This window comes from Polypterus senegalus, chromosome 10 (genome assembly GCF_016835505.1).
Source record: "Polypterus senegalus isolate Bchr_013 chromosome 10, ASM1683550v1, whole genome shotgun sequence".
NCBI classification, from domain to species: Eukaryota; Metazoa; Chordata; class Cladistia; order Polypteriformes; family Polypteridae; genus Polypterus; species Polypterus senegalus.
This window is the reverse complement of record NC_053163.1, coordinates 176,369,945-176,391,373: the sequence shown is the minus strand read 5'-3', so window position 1 is coordinate 176,391,373 and position 21,429 is coordinate 176,369,945. Positions and strand designations below refer to the sequence as shown.

At 40.3% G+C, this 21,429-nt stretch overlaps 1 protein-coding gene across 8 annotated transcripts in view; it reads right to left on the bottom strand.

The window, feature by feature from the left end:
* Positions 1-21,429, bottom strand: part of lrrc7 (leucine rich repeat containing 7) — a 495,776-nt gene that overhangs the window by 264,139 nt on the left and 210,208 nt on the right. For all 8 annotated transcript variants that reach the window (XM_039767825.1, XM_039767819.1, XM_039767821.1 and 5 more), the window contains exon 3: positions 8,299-8,501. In XM_039767825.1, the coding sequence (XP_039623759.1) occupies positions 8,299-8,501 (203 nt within the window). The remainder of the gene's footprint in view (positions 1-8,298; positions 8,502-21,429) is intronic.

The following is a 21,429-nucleotide window of genomic DNA, read 5'->3' as shown; positions in this document are numbered from 1 at the left end:
CTAATCTTTATTCACTTATTAATTCATCTATTTACTTATTTTCTCTGCTGGCCATGCTCTCTTTCTCACGGGTGGGGGTTGATTTGTTTTCGATCCTATTTTTGTTAAAATTAATCTATTTGTGTGGAATGTTGTGTGGTTACAATAAAATCAATAAAATAAAAAAAAAGAAATATTGAGTCTCTACAATGTTTTAATTTTACAGCATTGAACCTCTTAATTATTATTAGTAGTATTTGTTAATGTGACAAAAGCACATATACGATTTGCACATTATATGTGTTTATCCCAGTGTTATGGATCCACTAAGTTTTCATTATAAAAAAAACTATTTCTTAATGTGGACATCAAAACCTTTTCTCACCATTGGTTCATTCTAAAAATTAGAATATTGCAGAAAATACAATTTTATTGTAAGGAAACCGGTTTTGCAGTCTAAATACTTTTCCAAGGCACTGTACTGTATATGTGATTTGCAGTATTTATGTTTAAAGTATACGTTCACTCACAGAGTACAGTATTTGTAAATGCTGCCCATCATAGGTCATCCAGTATGCTTCCTCAAGATCTTCCTTTTGCCTGCATTTTGCAACTCTTTCTGTTCACTAAGAAGCTTTTTTTCTTTATTTCGCTGCCTAGATTAGTGTCTGTTTCTATGGTAGCCGACGGACAGAATGATATTTTCAAGATAAAACTTGTGAGCCAATTACTCTGTATGAGCGAATCAAGGATTTAGAGATAATAATGCATATGAAAAGTGCTCTGACCTTTCTGCTAGAAATAAATGATCAGAATGCAGTGGCGCGGCAATTGCTCGAAATGCAGTCCAGTAACCTGCTGGTGAAAATCTGGGACTATAGTCATTCAATGAAAGGCAACACCCTAGCCAAAGGGCAGTTCCTCCTGCAGCTCATTTAAGAAAACAAGTGAAAGGTGCAAACTGGATTGTTGTCAGAGTCCTGGTTGAAAATGCAGACGCAGCAACCAAATCAGTCACTGAACATATCGTTTTAACGTTCAGGCCTTGCAAGATATAAATTCACCAGGGACAGTTCAGAGTGCACTCTGGAAAGCTAAACTGTGTCCACAAGATGACAGGCTATGAAAGCGTAAATATGCTTTGAACGCTGCTTTCTCATAGTGTGATCTTGTTATTGATTCCTGTGCTTTTGTGACTTGTGCTCCTGCATTTCGATTCCTGATTTGAAGTCTCCCTCCTTATTGACCCTCTACACAACAACCAGACTTCCAGCACAATATCACCACTTGCTATCTACAAAAATTCTCAGATGACTCGTCCATCATAAGTTGCATTAGTAATGGAGATGAGTCGGAGTACAAGAAGGTTGTGGAGGTCTTTGTCTTGTTTTACAGGGACAATAACCTGCAACTCAACATCAGCAAAACAGAAGACCTGGTGGTGGACTACCAGTATGCCACCAAGGGAGAAGACATGGAAGTGGTTCAGAGCTACAAATACCTGGGGATGCAAGCAAACAACAAACTGGACTGGTCTGACAACACAGTGGTGCCATACAAGAAGGTCCAAAGTAAAGTGGACTTGCTAAGGAGACTCAGGTCTTTTGATGTGTGCTGGAAATGTCCATAGTAGCCACTGTGATGTTCTGTGTTGTAGTCTCCTGGGGGAACAACTTGAGCTCAAAAGAAGCACAATGCCTGAACAAACTCATCAGGAAAACCTGCTCCATCACAGGGCAGACCCTGGACACACTGAACGCTTTTGTGGAAAACAGGATGGTGGAAAAATTGGATGCTATCATGAAAAATCCCCTCCATCCTCCCCAGGAGGTTATCTCTCAGAACAGGTTCATTCCACCATGGTGTGCTAAGAAGCGACTCTGGGTTTTTTTTTTCTGCTATTAGGCAATTCAACGTTTCAATTTGATGTACTTGTTAAGCTTATTTATTTATTTATCAATTGATTAGCTGCATTATCTGTCCTGTGTGTCTGTATACTTGTTTTCTATGTTTTGCTGCTGTATCCACCTGAATTCCCCCAAGGGATTAATAAAATGTATCTAATCTAATCTAGTATAATGTTTTTGGATTCTGTATTGGCTTTGTTTTAGGTTATTTCTGCTCTTCTTTGCAGGCCTTGATTTTGTTGTGATTAATTTTTCATTAAATAAATTTATAATTTATTAAAAGAACTATGCTTTTGATTTCTTGGGGACTAGAGGCCTCCTCTTATCTCTTCATTTTAGACATTTTTGAACTTTAATAGCCTTAGCTTCATTTCTGAACTACTGCCAGCCAAAGCGTGCCATTTGAGTAAGGGGTTAGGCTGCCTGGCGTGAGGCCAATCTAGGATCCAAGACTTAAATTAAGCACAGGTGTGTGAGTCTTTTTAGAAATATTTTTTTTTTTTTTGTGTGTGGCAGGACCACAGCACGTGAACACCTCAGTGTCTTTGGGTCATTGTGACGATGTGGGTTCTGGCTCCACACTCCCTTTGATGTTTGGGAACCCTTGAACCCAACACCGTCGATAATGTTACCGAGTGAGCTAGTCAGTGGAGGCAAATAAACAATTGAGCAAGGGGTGGCGCAAAAAATGCAATAGTGCTTTTATTAAAAAAACAGTCAACAAAATAAACAGTGTTCATAAATAGTGCAGTTCTTTCTTCATCAAATAATCCATAAAATGAAAACGTGGAGGTTAAAACAACAATAAGAAAAAACAATCCTTTAAAACCAGAGGTTAAGATCTTCTCTAGGAAGCAGTCTTTAAAACAACAACAAATCTGGTGCATCGTTTATTAGCGTCTCACCTGCCTATCCCGTTAGGGCTTAGCAGCAGGCAAGATGCTCTCTGCAGCTGCCCTCCTGAAACACACGCATGAGACTGGAGACCTCCCGATCCCTGGCTCCGGTATGGCACTCATCCCAGCCTCGGAGAACTTGGTTTCCACCAACGGCCAGGTCGCCCACGTTGGGGATTCCAACCACCAAGTTCCCCGACTTCCGCTGCCTTTCCCCGGCCTTCTGCGGCTCGTCGCTTTCACCTAGGCACTCCCGCTACCTGGTCACTCAGCGGGAGCAACATCAACTCAAACGTCTGGGTGCTGGCCTAACACCCAGCTTCCTCGCAGCTGCCCACGAGCGCTCGATCGCGCGCTCACCACATGCACGCACCGCGTGTCTGTCTCTCTCCGGCACCGCCTGCTTCCACACTCCCTGTAACCTCCGTCCTCTTTTCCTCATCTCTCCATTTTTCTCTCCGATCGTTTCCTTCCCCTCCCCACAAAACCGACTCGCGCTTCTTTTAAAACGTGAGGGGTCATCACAGCTGTAGCATTAGCCACGGGAGCAATCATGAATGTGGGCAGTTCCTCACCTGTGCACACGTTGAGAAATGCCCACAACGACGACTGCCCCGCGGCTCGCTACAACATCGCCCCCCCTCACAAAGCCGCCTCGTATGCGGTGATTATTTAAAAATGGCCTTTGCTCAGTGAGCTGTGGACCCGCTATACCACAGTCATGTGCACACAGAGAATTTGTAGCAGGATTTTGGGCTTCCTAACTCTCAGACCTTAGCATGTGCCGACTGTCAGAATCACAGCAAAGGCCTGATCAACAACAATGATGAGACACTATATAGAGAAGAGGTCTACCTACTGACACAGTGATTCCTGCACAATAATCTCACCCTCAATGTTAATAAAGTGAAGGAGCTGGTCATTAACTTCAGGAAGCAAAAGGCAGAGCACACTGACAACTATATCAAAGGGGATGCTTTTGAGATGGCGAGCGGCTTTAAATGTCTTGGTGTGACAGCACAATTTGTCTCTTGTCAAGTAGGCTGTTTCCTCTGACTTCTGAAGAAGGTTTGGATTTCTCTGTCTCTGTCTGGATGAGATGCTGGGGTGGTTTAACTATTAGAATTAGCATTTGTTAAATTTTTATGTTCTAATGCAAAAGTAGTCACTCATAAATGTCTTGTAAAATGAACAGATAACAAACATATAGTTATGACTGGGAGTCCCAAAGCATGTACTGTAAGTCTCAAAAACACTTCCAAAACCACCCACTAGAGGAGAAAATCCCATCAAAAGCTCCAGCTAGATACAAAAGAGCCATCTACTGTAGAATCTTCATAAAAAAATTATTTATCACAAAAATACTCTGTAAGTACACAAAGCTTTTTATAGCACACAAGGCAAAAGGGAGTTAACAGCAAGAGCAATCCAAAGTGAACAAGTTCCAATACACAGTTCAAGGCAAAGTCAACAAAACTGAGCAAAATGGTCAGTAATCCAGATGAAAAGCACAGAAGAACACAAGAAAACTCACCAACTCCCTAGTGCATTAAAAAATGAATTGCAGGGAACTGTGGGAGACCCTCTGGATTTATAGGGCTGAAAGAAGTTCATGGCAGTGATTGGCAGGTGGCCACACCTCTTGGGGAACAACCCACAAAACACATGGAACATAACAAAGGCAGCTTATATACATGGACAAAATTAAAAAGAAAGAATGATGCATAATCAAGAATGAACAAAAGAAATATAAGATATGAATTTGAACCTCAGCCAGGGGAAGAACCTTGGATGAGATATAACATATTAATTACAAATCTTAATTTTAAATGGTGAATATACTACCAGTATAGTAGAAGTCATAAAGGAAGAAAGTTCTGATTCAATTCACATTGATAAGTTTCATGTAATGAAAGGTTTGTATTGTAACTTTTTGAAACTTTTTAGGCTCATTCAAAAGATAAACAAACAAAAAGGCAGCAAATCACTACAGCTTGATGATTTTCAAAACTCACGCTGTAAAAAGGCAAAATTCTGACACCACTTAAAAGATGTAATTAACAATTATTATATAATGTTTCTTTATGTCTTTACAAATTATTTCTTCATTTATTGAACATCTTTTTAGGGAAACTAAAGTGAAGACTATTCATCCACGGTAAATGTTTGTAAAGGTTTATTAACACTAGAATCCCTGAACCCTACGAAAAATGCTGTAATCCCGGGCCACCTTAAATTCCTCCCAATATTCTTGAATAAATGCGCACTTGTTTTGTTATACCTTTTGTGAAAGTATGTGATATTTGAACAGTGTTCACACGTTATACATTTCACGTCAACATTTTATTAATTTTTACTATACCATGGAAAACGTTTCTGTTCTAGTTATGTGTTCAACATTTCTGGCCTCATATTTCCTGTCATCCTACATTTACCCAGATTGTTAAAAATATGGAACACATATGAAATGCGTGTGTTCCAAATAATGATATATTATTTACCCAATACAATTCCAGACACCTCATACCCAGATAAACAGACTTGAGCTGGGAGAACTTCTGCTGCGTCGGTAGGGTAGCAGGCTGCTTGTGCTGATTGAGACATTTGCAAAACAAAGACGCTGATGAGGAGGTGCGAAGAAATTTAAGGTGACCTGGGATTATAATTTTTTTGTAGGCTTCAGAGATTCTAGTGCTAATGAAAGTAATAGAAGTTATTATAAATGGTTACTGGATTATTTTTAAAACACTCCAAAAAGTGACCTGAAACGATCTTATGACAGACAACTGGGGCCCTTGCCCAGCTGGGACTCCTCTGAAGTGGAAGGACCAGGGGGAGAAAACATACACAGGGCATTACCTCCCCCAGATCATTATGTGGTAGCCTCCCTGAGTTGCTATGGCATCACAGATTCCCACAGGGCACATTGGGAAATGGAGTTTGGTGGCTAAGCCCTGTTGGGTTAAGGGGGTGCCCCCAGGGGATGCTGCAGGAACTCCTAAGCCCTATGTCATCGGGCTCCCAACTTACTGGGAAGTGCTTCTGGACCAGTCCTACATCCCGGGGATGGCATAAAAAGAGCCAGCTGCCACTGCTCCAGGAGTCAGAGTTGGGAGGAAGGTGAGAAAGCTTGCTGGAGGTTGAGTGGAGGTGGAAGGAGAGACAGAAAAAGAAAGAGAGGAAGAGAAAGGCGTTGCTGTGTGCTGTTTTATTTGGCTTTGTGTTGTGCTTATAAGTGGGAAATGCTTATGAAGAGTTTCCCACAGCAAAATAAAACCCATGTTTTATGCTGAACTTGTGTCTATGTTTGTCTGTGTTGGGTATGGGAGGCTGGTGTGCCCCCTGCAGGCCACAATCTGCATTGATAACTACCTTCAACCCAACGGCCTACTGAATTCACACTGGCCAACTTCTTGCAGTATTTTAAACATTAATCATCTCCTTTACCTTACACAAATTAAAATTTCTGATACTCCAGAACTTTTCTTGTGATCATGAGATACAGGTGTTCTTAAAATTCCAAGAAAAAATTCAAACTAATAAGAAACTTTAGCTATAGGACCTTCTAACAATGGAATAATCTAGAGATACCCTATCAATTCTGGAATATAAATTAAAGGATAAGCTCAGTGTTTTTCAAGTCAAAGTTATTCACACTTGTATATGCATTTGCCATGCAAAATTGTGTTGCATTTTCTAAAAACATTATTTTTAAATTTACGAAAATATCTTTTTACACTCTGAAATTTTACATTAGAATTAACGGGGCATGGATACAGTCTGAAAACAAAAGCCTTAAAATTTACAAACTGTTTTCAAGTCAAGACAGTTGTCAAGTATTGATCCATATCTTGTGAATATACACACATGGTATAATCACATGTACCTGTACGTTTTAAACAAAAAACTCCAGTATAAGATTCAGCCATTTTAAAAGAAAATCAGCTGTGTGTGCTCTTCCGCAATAACTTTTAGTCCTCCGAGACATAGCTTCCTCTCGAAAGACCAAATCACAGTAAACTGTTTATGTCACGTGGTTGGATTTGTTTAAATTTACTTCTGTATTTATGTGACAACTCACACAAGTGAACAGAGAATAGATTATGCATCATTTTCTCCAGAAATATAATAGTAGGATAATGCAATAAAACGATAATTTTCATATCCCTGTTGTTGTCACACACATCTGTCGGACACACGTAAGGCATACTTTCTTTTATTGAAGCTCAAATAGAACGTATTTGATAAGTTTTAGGCTTTTATTTTCAGTTGGTTGTTCTTGACCCATTGCCTCCATTGTAAAGAACCTGCGTGGGCAAGATATTCTTTAAAATTTCTAGAACTGATGGACTTTGGAGCAAAAATTCATGTGGTAAATGCATAAATACCATATTCCGGAAGAAACTGACTTGAAAAATGTCAGACTTATCCTTTAAAGCTGAAGGCTCATTATTTTTGCATACTGTAAATTATTGTACATACAACTACAGATGTGGCTATTCAATTAGAGGCAACCATTGTCATCAGTATTTTGGATTCTCCGTTGTACTGACTTAAAAAAAATAATAATAATAATGAGGAAGGACCAGTAGAAAAGACAAGGTTGAAAAAAACAAAACAAATGGCCAAACCTGGAGAACAACGAGAGAAATGCCAAAGACAAAAATCAAAGTCTAAGTTCAGAGTAAAAGTCTATCCCAACCATTCTCAAAATAAAGCATGAAGTTAGAAATAAATTAATCCAATCTCCGAGTGAGGCTGTGTCAGGTGACCTTTAAATGCATGGCATCATGGTCACGCAACCCTGGTGAATCGTAATAAGAATTGTCAATGGATGGCGCTCAGTATAAACATAATTGTGTCAAAAAGGTGGGAAAAATGTATAACCTTCAAAATAAAGACTCTAAATTAAAAAAAAAAAAACTAAAACCAGAAAGCAACTCTCTGGGTATGAAATCCCTAGAAAACATATGAATAAACAGCAGATTATTTTAATAGCTTCCAGAAAGCCTGAGAAGAATTAAATACAAACAGGAATTATACAGCAACATCTGTCTTATTCATGATTTTGTCAGGTGAAACCCCTGACCTTGAATTCTGAAATTAGTGGATAGAAGGATTTACCATCAAAATCATGAACATGAGCTATTTACTCGATGGAGCAGTAGTTATTGAAAGTGCTTAGAAAACCAGTATTTTAAAATTGAGTTTGCTCTGTTATTCAGGCATACCAGTTTAGATTCTCCACAGCTTCTGCTAGCCCAACATTGTTTTGTTGAGGATCTCATACACTCTCTCTTTTTACTTGGCACAAATAAGTAACGAGTATACCCATTAAACTCTTACTCCTCCATTTTGTGAAGTGAGCTGTTAGACTAACTTGAACACATTAAGAAAATCCATGAGAAACAAAGACAGCACTGACTTTTCAATTGCCATCTCCATTGGAGATCTTTTCCATTTTCTGCATTGCAGTTGTTGGCGTCCTATGCTGTGATGCCTTTAAAGATACCAACCTTGGGCAGCTCTTCAATCTGATTAGCATCCAGATAAAGTTCCTCTAGAGTGCGTTCAAAACTGAAGATCTCCTTTGGCACCTGTTGGAGGCTGCAGTGGGAGTAGTCCAGGACTGAGATTACCTCCTCTTCACCCCGGAAGCATCGGCAGGGTACCAGACGCCCAATGATCTTCCTTTTGGTCGTCATTTCCAGACACTGCACTGAGAAAGAAGACAGAAAAAGTGAGCATTTCATAATGAGTATGTGGAAGTTATCTGTGGCTGCATAAATTATTTTCCACATGTGACTGAAAAAGTGACAAATGAACACAGCTTCTTTACCCAATGAATACTTTCAAAGTTTTTCAAAAATCTCTATCACACAGGAGTAATCAATCAGTAGGATTGTCTTAGCAAAAATATTTCCACACAATCTTTAAGTGCTAAACAATAAATATTGTAAATAATAATGTGTTTTCAACATAAGACTGTGAATCAAAAATTCATATGTGAGCATCAATAGGCTTTGTGCCCTCGGAACCAAGTTACCCGAACTGTTCTATAATATTTCAGTATTTATTTACCACACTAATGCTGATCTTACTAATCATAAAATAGGTCATTACAATAGCAATTGACAAGACGAATTCATAATTAATTGTAGAATTACTGTATTTGAGGGTTCCTCTAGTGTGCCTCTTTCTCTTGCATGATTTGGCTCAAAAACTAATCAGTACATCGTCTTCTCATAATAGGCTTAAGTTTCCAGTTTGATATTTTTTCCATTCAAGCGTTTTAGCTTTAGACCATCCTCAAGAAAGTGTGACACACAGACACAGTCAGACGCACACCCATCATCGAGATATTGTTGTTTTCAGTATCAGGGGACCCTAAAATGTCAAAATCCGTCGAAAACCGGAGATTGAAATTTTGGACGAATCTGAAGCTTTCACTCGTTCACTCATAGACAATAGGTTAAGGTGGGGGAGGGTACAAAGCAAAAAAAGTGCAAATTATCTTCCTTTTCATCTTTTACCACTTCTGTGTGGGGTGGGTGTGCTTGATCAACCTTCTCTATACAGCTCAGTCCTGCACCTCCTCACTAGTCAGTCCCTTCAGATCCTCCTTTACTTTATCAATCCACCTCCGCTTTGCTCTCCCTCACTTTCGCTTCCCCTGGACTTCCATTCCCATCAGTCTTTTGCCCACATATTCATTGTCTCTTCTCATCACATGTCCATACTACATCAACCTCCTTTCCTGTCCTTTCTTAGCTATCTCTCCCATTTTTGTTGTACCTCTGATTGTCTCATTTCATATTATGTCCTTTTTTAGTAACTCCACACATCCATCAACATTCTAATTACTGCCACATCTTCTTCTTCTCCCTTTACTGCCCATGATACCTTCTTCCAATCGTTCCACCCACACTGTATTCTATGGGTTATTTCTGACTCTGATGTTCCATCTTAGGCTGACATAGATCCTAGATATTTAAATTGATCCACTCTTTTCAATAGCTTTTCCTGCAGGCTAACTTCTGAACCTTAATCGTTATTAAATCTCATATATTCCTTTTTCTTCCTAATTATTTTCAGTCCTTTATTTTCCAAAGCCCTCCTCCATTCTTCCAACAGTGTTACTCCAATACTGCTTTTAATCCAAGTCCCCTTTTCCTCACACATATCTTGGACAATCCTGGTCCTCCTTTCTCTCTCATGTACCTCCAGACTTCTTACCATGGTGGTCTATCATTAGTCTTCTCTAAATCAATGACAACCATATGCAGACCTTTCTGTTTTTCTCAATCCTTCTCCATCATCTGTTTCAATGCAAAGACTGCATCAGTTGTTCCTCTCCCTGGCATAAAACCAAACTGCTCCTCTCCTATGATGGTGTCTTCCCTAAGCCTTCTCTGTATAAGTCTTTCCCACATTTTCATTGTGTGTGACATTAGCTTTATAGTTTCCACAATCCTAGATATCACTTTTCTCCTTAAATGGGTACAATCACACTCTTCCTACACTCCTCTGGTATTTTCTCTTGTTCATAGATCTTCTGCATTAGATCCCAAAAAACATCTGCTTCACCTTCTCCTAAACTCTTCCACACCTGTACTGGTATTTCATCCAGTCCTGTCACCTTTCCAAAAGTTCAAATTACTGCAGATTCTAAAGTGAATGTTGTATTTCTTGTTTATTGAATCTAAAATCTTGCAGAAGTGGCAGAGGAGGTTGGAGGGTTCTGGGTGTGGCACTGGTAGATACTTGCTTCCATCTTACTATTGATTTTTTGATTATGAAGGATAGAAAGATGTGACTGTGGAGGATGAGGAGGAGGAGGAATGCAGCATTCCTCTGCTTGTCCGTATGTCTGCAACGAGTGGGGCTTAAGAAATTCTAATGGTTGATGTACTGCAATAGAAGGTGATACAAAATTCAACAGACTTAGTGACATTTGTATTAATGCAGATTTTAAAATAGAAAACAGCAAAATTTTACAAATTCTTTAGTTAATATTAAGTTAGGCATCCCACACAACTTTTAATGTGACAGTATGTCCAGTTTAATGAGTGCAGTTGCTGAATCCTTTGGGTGGTCCAAATGATCTCATCTCATCTTCACAACCACTTTTCCTGGTGTGGGTTGTAGCAACAGAGCACAAAAGGCTGAAATGAGTTTTCTCCTCAAGGTGGCTGGGCTCGCCCTTAGAGTTGTGGTGACAAGCACAGACATCCAAGATAGGCTAAGACCCCCTGCATCAAGAGTAGCCAAATGAGGTGGTTCATGAATCTGATACGGACGTGAAGTATTTACAGGCATGACCAGCTGGGAGGAGAACCCAGGGATTACCCAGGATTCATTGGGATGATTATGTCTCCCAGGTGGTCTGGGAACACCTTAGGGTCCCACAGTGGACAAGTGTGGCTGGGGAAAGAAAAGCATGTGCCTCACTGCCAAGACTGTTGATGTTATGACCCGGTCCCAAATAAGCAGTGGAAAATGAATGAATATTAAGTAGGTTGAACTTAATAGTCATTTGGACACTCTATACTTAGTCATGCCAAGCCGGTTTGGGGTCGACAATCAACATAATATACTCAGGAGTCTTAACTCCTCCATGACGGCACCTCATTATATTCTACGCACTGACACAGGCTTTTTCAGAGAAAGGTTTTCAAACTATTATTTTGATCAGCTTGTGAAATTATAAAGCACAGCAGAGGTCCACTCTACTTAGAAGATTAAATAAAACATTGAATCTGGAAGCCTTTAGCAACTCTTAATATATTCAAAGTAATTCCGCATGCTTTTAATTTCACTCTCTTTCAAATGCTTTTTACCTTTTTTTTGTTAAGTCATTAGCATACATTTTATAACAAATATATTTGAAGTGAATAGCTGAAAAGTCCTGCTCCCATTGGCCGAGGCCACTGGAGATAAGACGAAGAGGTTCAATGCCTACTTTAAAAATGGAGAGAGAATTTCCCTTAAATGCCTCCTACTACATTAAAGCTCCGTCTTATTATGGGATTCATAGAAGCAATTGTTGTTTCCCTGGCAACACAGTTCACTCAGCGCTTGCTCCTATTATCTCAGCAGCCAGGTACAGCAGATAAGGCAGTATAAAATGTTCTTCGAGTCTCATTGCAGTTCCCAGAAAGTGGGGAAGCTGGATAGAAGTGAAGGCGGCTTTGACAGAACGTCATAAGGCTCTACACAACTGCAGCAGTGTGCAGTGAAATTAAAGGGTTAGTACAAGCATCTGCACAATAGTACAGTATACAGATAGATAGATAGATAGATAGAATAATAGATAGATAGATAAGATAGTGTCACACACGCATGTATGGGAGATGGTTTAACGGGCTCAAATAATGTTGTTTCTCAGCTGAGCTGGGGTTAGCACTGTCATCTAATCCTCTCTCCCTTTCAAGCCCTGTAGACCACCTAAAGAACCCTCCCAGTAAGGTCACTTCCCAGGTAAGAGTCCTGCCTCCAGATGATATCACGTCCACCTCCCAGAGCCCTCCTCCTGATGATCTCACTTCTGATTCTAGTTCCTGAATTCCCATCTCTTCCTGTCTACCACAAATAAATAGAACAGCCTTCCTATTGTTAGTCAGTTTAGTTATGGACTCGGTTTTGTGAAGATGTGTTTTTCTTTTTGCCAAACTTTCAGTATATGGGGTGGCCATCCTCAAACCTTTTTCTGCCTCCATTTGAATTTTGTGACAATAGATAGATAGATGGATAGATAGATAGATGCCAGAGTGAATGAACTGGCATCCCGACTTGGATGGAGAGCAACTCCTTCACCAGGCAGGAGGCCATAATGGAAGGACAGCTTGGAAGGAGCTTTAACCCGACTGGAATGTGTAGTCTGCTTCTGCTTCTGCTTGAGACTAAACAGGTTTAATTTTTGGAGGCTGTCAGAGTATGACATGTTCTTAAGGTCCCTTGGGTGCTCTCTTCAGCACAGCTTCAAGTGCTGTTATGTCTGTCTTTGTAGAGAGGTGACCAGAATTGCATACAACCAGTATAAACCAATTAAATAACCATCTCAATAAACCTGCTATTCTTGATAAATTTCAGTTGGGTTTTAGAACAAATCACAGCACAGAAACTGCACTCGTTAAAGTAGTAAATGACTTGTGGGTAAATGCAGACAGATGCCATTTGTCTGTTCTCATCCTCCTCGATCTGAGCACTGCATTTGACACCATTGATCACAATATTCTTAGAAATCACCTTAGTCAATGGGTGGGCCTCTCTGGCAGTGTCTTAAATTGGTTTGAATCCTACCTGGCAGGGAGAAAATTCTTTGTTACTTGTGGTAATCACAACTCAAAGACGCATGATATTCTATATGGTGTTCCACAAGGCTCTATCCTGGGTCCGCTGCTCTTTGAAATCTATATGCTTCTGTTAGCTCACGTTGTGCCCTGAGATAATCTGACCTACCACAGCTATGCTGATGACACTCAGCTGTATTTATCAATAGTACCTGATGACACTGACTCTCTCAATTCATTACACAATGTCTTACTTGTGTTTCTAATTGGATGAATAGTAATTTTCTCAAGCTAAATAAAGAGAAAACTGAAATTTTAGTGATTGGCAATAATGGAGACAATGAGATTATTAGAAATAAACTTGATGCATTGGGATTAAAAGTCAAGACGGAGGTAAAGAACTTAGGGGTAACTGTTGACTGTAGCCTAAATTTTTAATCGCATATTCATCAGACCACTAGGACAGCATTTTTTCGCTTAAGAAACATAAGTAAAGTTAGACCTCTTATATGATTGAAAGATGCTGAGAAATTAGTTCACGCGTTTGTTTTGAGTCGACTAGATTACTGTAACGCACTCCTCTCAGGACTACCCAAAAAAGACATAAATCGTTTGCAACGAGTGCAGAAAGCAGCTGCTAGAATCCTAACCAGGAAAAGAAAATCCGAACACATTTCTCCAGTTTTGATGCCACTACACTGGTTACCTGTGTCATTCAGAATGGACTTTAAAATTCTGCTTATGGTTTATAAAGCCCTAAATAATCTTGCCCCATCTTATATATCGGAATGTCTGACACCTTATATTCCAAATCGTAACCTCAGATCCTCAAATGAGTGTCTCCTTAGAATTCCAAGAACAAAGCTTAAAAGAAGTGGTGAGGCTGGCGGCCTTCTGCTGTTATGCACCTAAAATCTGGAATAGCCTGCCAATAGGAATTTGCCAGGCTGATACGGTGGAGAAATTTAAAACACTGCTGAAAACACATTACTTTAACATGGCTTTCTGATAACTTCACCTTCATCTAATCCCGATACTCTGTGTATTCAATTTATTATAATAACTATTCATGGTGGCTCTAAAATCCGTACTGACCCCTACTCTCTCTTCTGTTTCTTTTCCCAGTTTTCTGTGGTGGTGACCTGCGCCATCATCACCTAATCAAAGCACCGTGATGTTCCTACATTGATGGATTAAAAGCCAGAAGTCTACATGACCATCATCATCAAGTCCTTCCAAGAGAACCCTAAATACAAAGATGACTGTTTCATTTATGTGAGGTAGAATGCCCAGAGGAGACTGGGCTGTCTCGTGGCCTGGAACCCTTGCAGATTTTATTTTTTCTCTCCAGCCGTCTGGAGTTTTTTCTGTCCTTCCTGGCCATCGGACCTTACTCTTATTCTATGTTAATTAGTGTTGTCTTATTTTAATTCTTATTTTGTTTTTTTTCTCTTTTCTTCATCATGTAAAGCACTTTGAGCTACATTATTTGTATGAACATGTGCTATATAAATAAATGTTGTTGTTGTAAAATACTTGAGATTTGATCTCACAAATACACTATATAGTCTGAACATAATGTCCCTTGACTCACATTTAACGTTTTTTATGATATAACCTAACACTTTATTTACCTTTATAATTGCTTCAGTGAATTGCTTAATTGAGGAAAATGTTGAGTTATCATAAACCCCTCAGTCCTTCTCAGAGATTGTTTATTGTATCACGATGTCTGCCATCTGGTATTTATCATTGACTTTCCTTTTGGCCATGTGTAGCACTTTTCTACATTTCTAAACTGCATTTTTCAGGTGTTCACCCAGTTCTAAAGCTGGTCCAGGTCTTTCTGAGTTGTTTTTGCTCCCCCTTCATTGTCTGCCATCCCTCCAATTGTAGCGTCATCTGCAAATTTCACAAGTTTACTAACTAGACCAGAATCTACACGTATCTCATTAATATAAGTAAGAAAAAGGAACAGTCCAAGCACATACCAGTGAGGGACTCCACTGATGGCCTCACTCCATGTGGAAGCATTGAGAAGTATCTGGGTAAGGATATCTATTAGCTAAGCAAACAGGCTTGATGGACTGAATGATCTCCTCTCGTTTATCAAATTTCTTATGTTCTTATCAATATTTAACCCCTGTAATGAATATAATGTTGTACTGGGCAGCATTAGCATAGTGTGATGAAGAAGAGATTGATGGCGGAGCAAGTTTTTAAAAACGGTGCATTCAAGCTTGGTGAAAAGGAGTAGATGGGAGTATCGAGGTGGAGCAGCCACAGGATGTTGATGAGGGATTTGACAAGCCTGCATTCATGTGCCTCATTAGCGCTCTGTGGTGAGTAATTATGGAACCTGAGCAGGACAGAAGGGAGATTGACAATGAAAAGAAAACAAAAGAAAAGAATGAACGAGGGAGAAACACAGTGATTAAAGGGAAGAAAGAAAGAAATGAAAGAGTCAGGATCGTGGTGAAGCTGGTGTTGATACAGGATGAAGGCAGGTGGTGGGGAAGTGGTCCCAAGATAAGAAAGTCGTGGGGGTGCTTAAGTGGCAGGGTTGCTTCTGCTGTGAACACAAGGAGCAACAGCGACCAACCTCTTCAAGTGGGCTCCCATAGATGCAGAGGGATGGTCTTGGGAGACAGGAGAAGGCCTCGTTGGGTCCTTACAGATGCCAAGGGAAGGGGGCAAGGACACAAACTGGGGTTGAGGTGCCCCAGTGGGTACTGCCTGAGGATGCTGGGGCCCAAGCTGAAGAGTCGGTCGACATCTCCTCGTTGTCAATAATGCCACTTGGCAATGACTTTCTGAGATGAGTCCATGCCCATGGAATTTAAAGGGTACCACGGAGGAAGAAAAGTGGTGAAGTGACGTGCACAGCCGGTCGTCCTTTAAAAATGGCTGAATCTTACAATAATGTTTGCTTTCTTACCTTCTTAAAACTACATGGATATACTGTTTTGAAATATGTGTGTAATTTCAAGACATGGATCAACACTCGATAATATTTGTTTACTTACTTCAATAACTTTTAAGGCTTTTCTTTATAATGGCACCCCAGCACCCCTTAAGTTAATTATAAAATGCAAGAGTGGGCTAGTTATTTTTCAAAATGTATAAAATATGCTTCACTTTAGAAGACAATTTCATGCGGCCAACTAAGATATATCATGATTGTGAATAACTGACTTGAAAAATGGCAAACTTATCCTTTAACTTTCAAACGGGAAAGTGTAAGTGATGGGAAATGTAGCAAAATGTGAAAGACAGAAAGTGTGAAGGACAGCATTTTAAGCAGTCCTTGAATTTTGTCGAGTTTTAAGGATGACATGACATCGTTTTCCTGTTGCCCTGTAGTAGGTCAGTTTCGCTTGATGTACACAGTCTGACCGATGTGATCTCTAAGACGAGGTGTTTCATATGCAGTTATGCCAAAAAGAGCTCATTAATAGGTGGGGATTTATAACAATCTGGGGCCTGTCTAGAGGGCAGGTGAAGATTGAAGTCCAGAAGGCTTTCGACAGAAACAATGATGACCTGTCTGTTGAAGCAGATAAGCGGGTGCTTGACAGGATTTCATACAAAGTAGGATCTTGTGCAGGATACATTTTTGACAGTCTAAGTAAAGAGACAAGTATGCAAATACAGTTTTAAGCAGAACTAGCAGAAACTGCCCACAAATCAAGTAAGAATGCACTCTGCAAAGTGTTGACTTTCATTACAGTTTCGTTTTTGACCTCTCAATGTTGTCTTAAAGCTAAGGGTTCTTTCTTCCTTGGCTGATGCTTTTCCTTTTTATTACTAATTTTGTTGATTTTGGATTATTGTCATTTTATGCAAATATACAATAGCTGAACACATTTTCATAGGACAAGTACGATATATATTGGCTGCACTCAAAACAGTGTGGTGGATTGCCGGCATTTTACTCCGGGCCTCACCCCCAGGCCACCAGGAGGAGCTCTCCCGACAGCATGATCATGCCCCGAGTTCCAGCAGGGCATCATGGACTATGTAGTGTTTATACACAGCCCTGCTGGATATCTTGTGGGCCACCAGGCGTCACTGTAGGGGGGCTCGTAGGCTGGCTCTTATGTGCCCTATGACCCGGGAGTGCGTCACGGTCACGTGACAGGAAGAAACAACGTGCTCCCGGCTTGAAGAAAAGGACTGTTTACCCTGACCCAGAAGGAATAAGGAACTGTGGACTGATTGGGCAGGAACACCTCCGGGTCAGGGGCTATAAAAGGAGTATGGGCCAGCCCAGACACTGAGCGTCTGGGTGAGGAGGAGAGAATACTGTAGTGTAGAGTGCTTGGTGCACATTGTTATTATAATAAATAATAACTGTGGACTTTTTACCTGGTGTTTGGAGTGGTACCTGAGGGTGTTAGAGATGGATCACGCCTCTATCTGCTACAACAGCCTCAGTTCTTTGTGGCACAGATTCCACAAGATGATGGAAACATTCCTGTGAGATTCTGCTCCATGTTGACGTGATAGTATCACGCAAACTTTGCGGATTTGTCAGCTGCATATTCATGCTGTGAATCTCCCGCTCTCATACATCCCAGAGGATTCAGATCCATTGACTAGAAAGGCCATTGAAGAACAGTGAACTCATTGTCATGTCCATGAAACTGGTTGGAGATGACCTTTGCTTTTATGACAAGTGTAAAAAAGTAGCCATTAAAAGATGGGTAAACTGTGACCAGGGAAGGGAGCACATGGTCAGCAAACGAAACTCAAATAGGCCATGGCACTCAAGCAATGATTGTTTGGTATTATTGAGCACAACGTGGGCCAAGAAAACATTCCCCACACCATTATACCACTACCACCAATCCTGAACTGTTGACACAAGGCAGGTTGGGTACATGGATTCATGCTGTTGAGACCAAATTGTGACCCTACCATCTGTGTGCTTCAGCAGAAACTGAGACTCATCAGACCAGGTTACGTTTTCCTAGTCTTTGAAAGTCCATTTTTGGTGAGCCATTGTCCACTGCACATTCAGGAGTGGAAGCCAAGGTGGTCTTCTGCTGGTGTAACTCTACATCAAGGTTGAGTGTGTTGTGCATTCCGAGATGTCTTTGTGCCCAAAACAGTTGTACAGTGTGGTTATCTGAGTTATGGTAGCCTTTCTCTCAGTGTGAACCAGTCCCTCAGTCGACAACAATAAGAAAACACTGGGAAATGTACAAGAATTGATGTAAATCATTCATTTTAATGATGTGATTTATGAGGGATAATGTCAGGTGAAGATGTGACCAGCTAGTAAGACCTTTCATGTTACACTGGATTATTAAAATTAAGTTTTAATAAACCTTAAGCCGATGTGTAGCTGGGATCCCCAGATACTGTATGTGAGCTAATGTAAAATCATTACGTGAAAATCCTCAAAGTGGGACTTACATACTGAAGCATTAATTGGAAATAATACAGTTTTGCCTAAATTAACCTGAAATCATAAGATTTTCTTAAACTCTTTCATTGTGTTTAACACATATTTAATGGATCCGAATCATTTATGAAACTCACCATACCATCAGCATAGAAAAATGCTTTTTTAATGGTAATTGTTTTTTTTTTTTTTTTTCCATTCTGCCAGTCTTTTTCCTTCTCTTTTTTTCTTCAGCTTTGTAAGTATTTGTGTATCTTTGCCTTGGACTGTTGGTCTTATGTCCCCATTTGGAAATGTATCTTTTTACAGAAGCTTTATAAATAAATAAATATACACATATACACATATATATAAATAGTCACACACGTGCACATGGGGGACAGTTTACAGGCTCAAAAAGTGTTATTTATCAGCCAGACCGGTGGTTGATGCTCACAACTGATCCTCTCTCCTCTTGTTTGCCTGCAGTTCAGTCAAAGGCCCTGCCTCTCCATGACATCACTACTCAACCACCCACTAACATCATCATTTCCGGTCTGTCACAATGACATCACTTCCGGTACCCAGAATTCATCTTCCTGCCACATCAGTTCCTGTTCCAGCCACTTTAACTCCACCTCTTCCTCCTGTCCACCATATTTATGGAATAGACTCATCCTGCTAGTTCATCTCATTTGTGAATTCCAATCTTTAAAAACGTGCTTCTTTTATTTTGCTGATTTTTCAGTATACAGGGTGGCCATCCACAAACATTTTATATTTACAGTATATATATATATTTAGTGGCATCACCAGACACCACTCATCAGCAGACTTGAGTGGTCGAGAAGGAGCACCTTACAAGTATGTCCATATATATAGATGCTGATCCATTTACTATTCTGTAGTCAAGCATTGAACTTAATACGTGCTGCTCCATAAGCCAATGTAGTGATCTGAAAAAGGGAGTGACATATTTCTGCCTTGGCTAGTTCAATGCCAGATGTGCAGCTGCATTTTGAGTTATCTGCAGTGGCTCTGTGACACATGCCTGTACCCCTGCCAGCAGAAAGCTGCAGTAGTCCAGACCTGACAAGACCAAAGCCTCGACCAGGAGTTGTGCATCATACTCTATGGTTCTGATCTTGCAGATTTATCATAGAGTGAATCTGCAAGGCCCAGAGACTACCTGTATTATGACATGGCATGGAAGGACAGCTGGTCATTAATCACCACCTTAAAGTTGTGTGCCGAACAGAGACAGAGTAGACGGGTGAGCTAGTATAACAAGAAGGTCTGTCTTTGCAAGGTTCCTTCATCCAGGTTACAATATCAATATGACATGCAGGGATTGTAGCTTGTACCATATGGTACTCTGGAGGGAACAACAGGTGCTCCTGTGCATCATTAGTATAGTGCCCACAGGAAAAACCATGGGGAAGAATGATAGGGCCTGGTAAGGAGGTAAGTGGAGAAAAGAGTAGAGGCCCATCACCAGACTACACTTCCTGAGGCGGCTGAAGCGAGCAAGTCTTTCCCCTTCCATCCTCACTGTGTTCTACAGCGGCACCATTGAGAGTGTTCTGACCAGCTGCATCACTGTCTGGTATGGCAACTACAACATATCCGACCGCAAGTGCCTGCAACGGATAGTGAAGACAGCAGAGAAAATTTTTGGGGTGCCGCTCCCTTCACTACTGGACATATTTTATAAACGCAGTGTCCGCAGCATTGTGCAGGACCCCTTACACCCCTCACATGGAATTTTCACACTTCTGCCATTCAAGAGAAGATACTGCAGCATAAGAGCCAGATCTGCCAGGCTGCAGGAGAGTTTTTTACCCCCAAGCTGTCAGACCTCCTTAACACCAGGCTGCCCCCTGGGACCTTCCACACGGCCTCAGCCACCTCTAAAAACACAACTTTTATACATGCAGGCCACTTTCCTGCTAAGATGAATGTGCATGTAGAGAAGAACTGAAAATCTCATACTGACCTTTAAGGATTTGGACACTCTTGATATCCTTCTGCTGTGAAACAATCTGACCTGTCATTGTTTACACACGTCTTAAACAACTATTATCATGCACTGATGATTTCTGTATTATCTATATCTAATATTTATTTATTATATTACATATCTATTGACTATATTTATGTATCTAGATTGCAAATACCATACATTGCATCAATGTTCATATTGCTAACAACACGTCAATATTGCTGCTACTTCTTGGTCTTGTCTTTGCACAATGTCTTATTTGCGTTTTAATTTTAAATTTTAATTTTAATTCTATTTTTAATTTATTATTTGCACGTCATGTTGTTACACTCTGGACCCTGAGCTTCACAATTTCGTCTGTCTGTATACTTGTATATGGTTGAGATGACAGTAAAGTTCACTTTGACTTTGACAATACTTGGGGCCTCCCTGTGCTTGCCTTGACATCTCTCTTTACCAGGACGCACAATAGGATCTGCCTAAGAGGTAGGGCTCAAGCCACCTGAGAACAGTCCAAGTGATTCTAAGGCTAGAGAGGATGGCATCACTGCTACTGCCTGAGATGCTGGGCACTGTCATTATAGCGGTTCTCCAATAACATCATGAAAGACATCAGCATCAGTCATGTGTTAGCAATGGACCTTGGTATCTTAATAATGTAGTTCTTATGCTGAAGCCAGAGTGTTTTTCTTGGCACAAGTTTATTTTTTGTTTATTTAATCTTTCTATTATTGAATCTTATGTCATTAATTCTATTTTTGGTTTGTTCTTTATGCATTTTAAATTTTATATGTTAGGTTTCTGTCTTTCTTTGCTTTATTTGCTGACTGTCCTGCCTTCTGTATGTAGAGTCCAAACAGGCCACCTGATAATACAGCTGGGGGACTATCTTAACCCCATATTTGGGCCTGTTCCCTTTGTGTTGGGGTTAGGCTGCCTGGGGGGAGGCCAGACCAGTGGACCC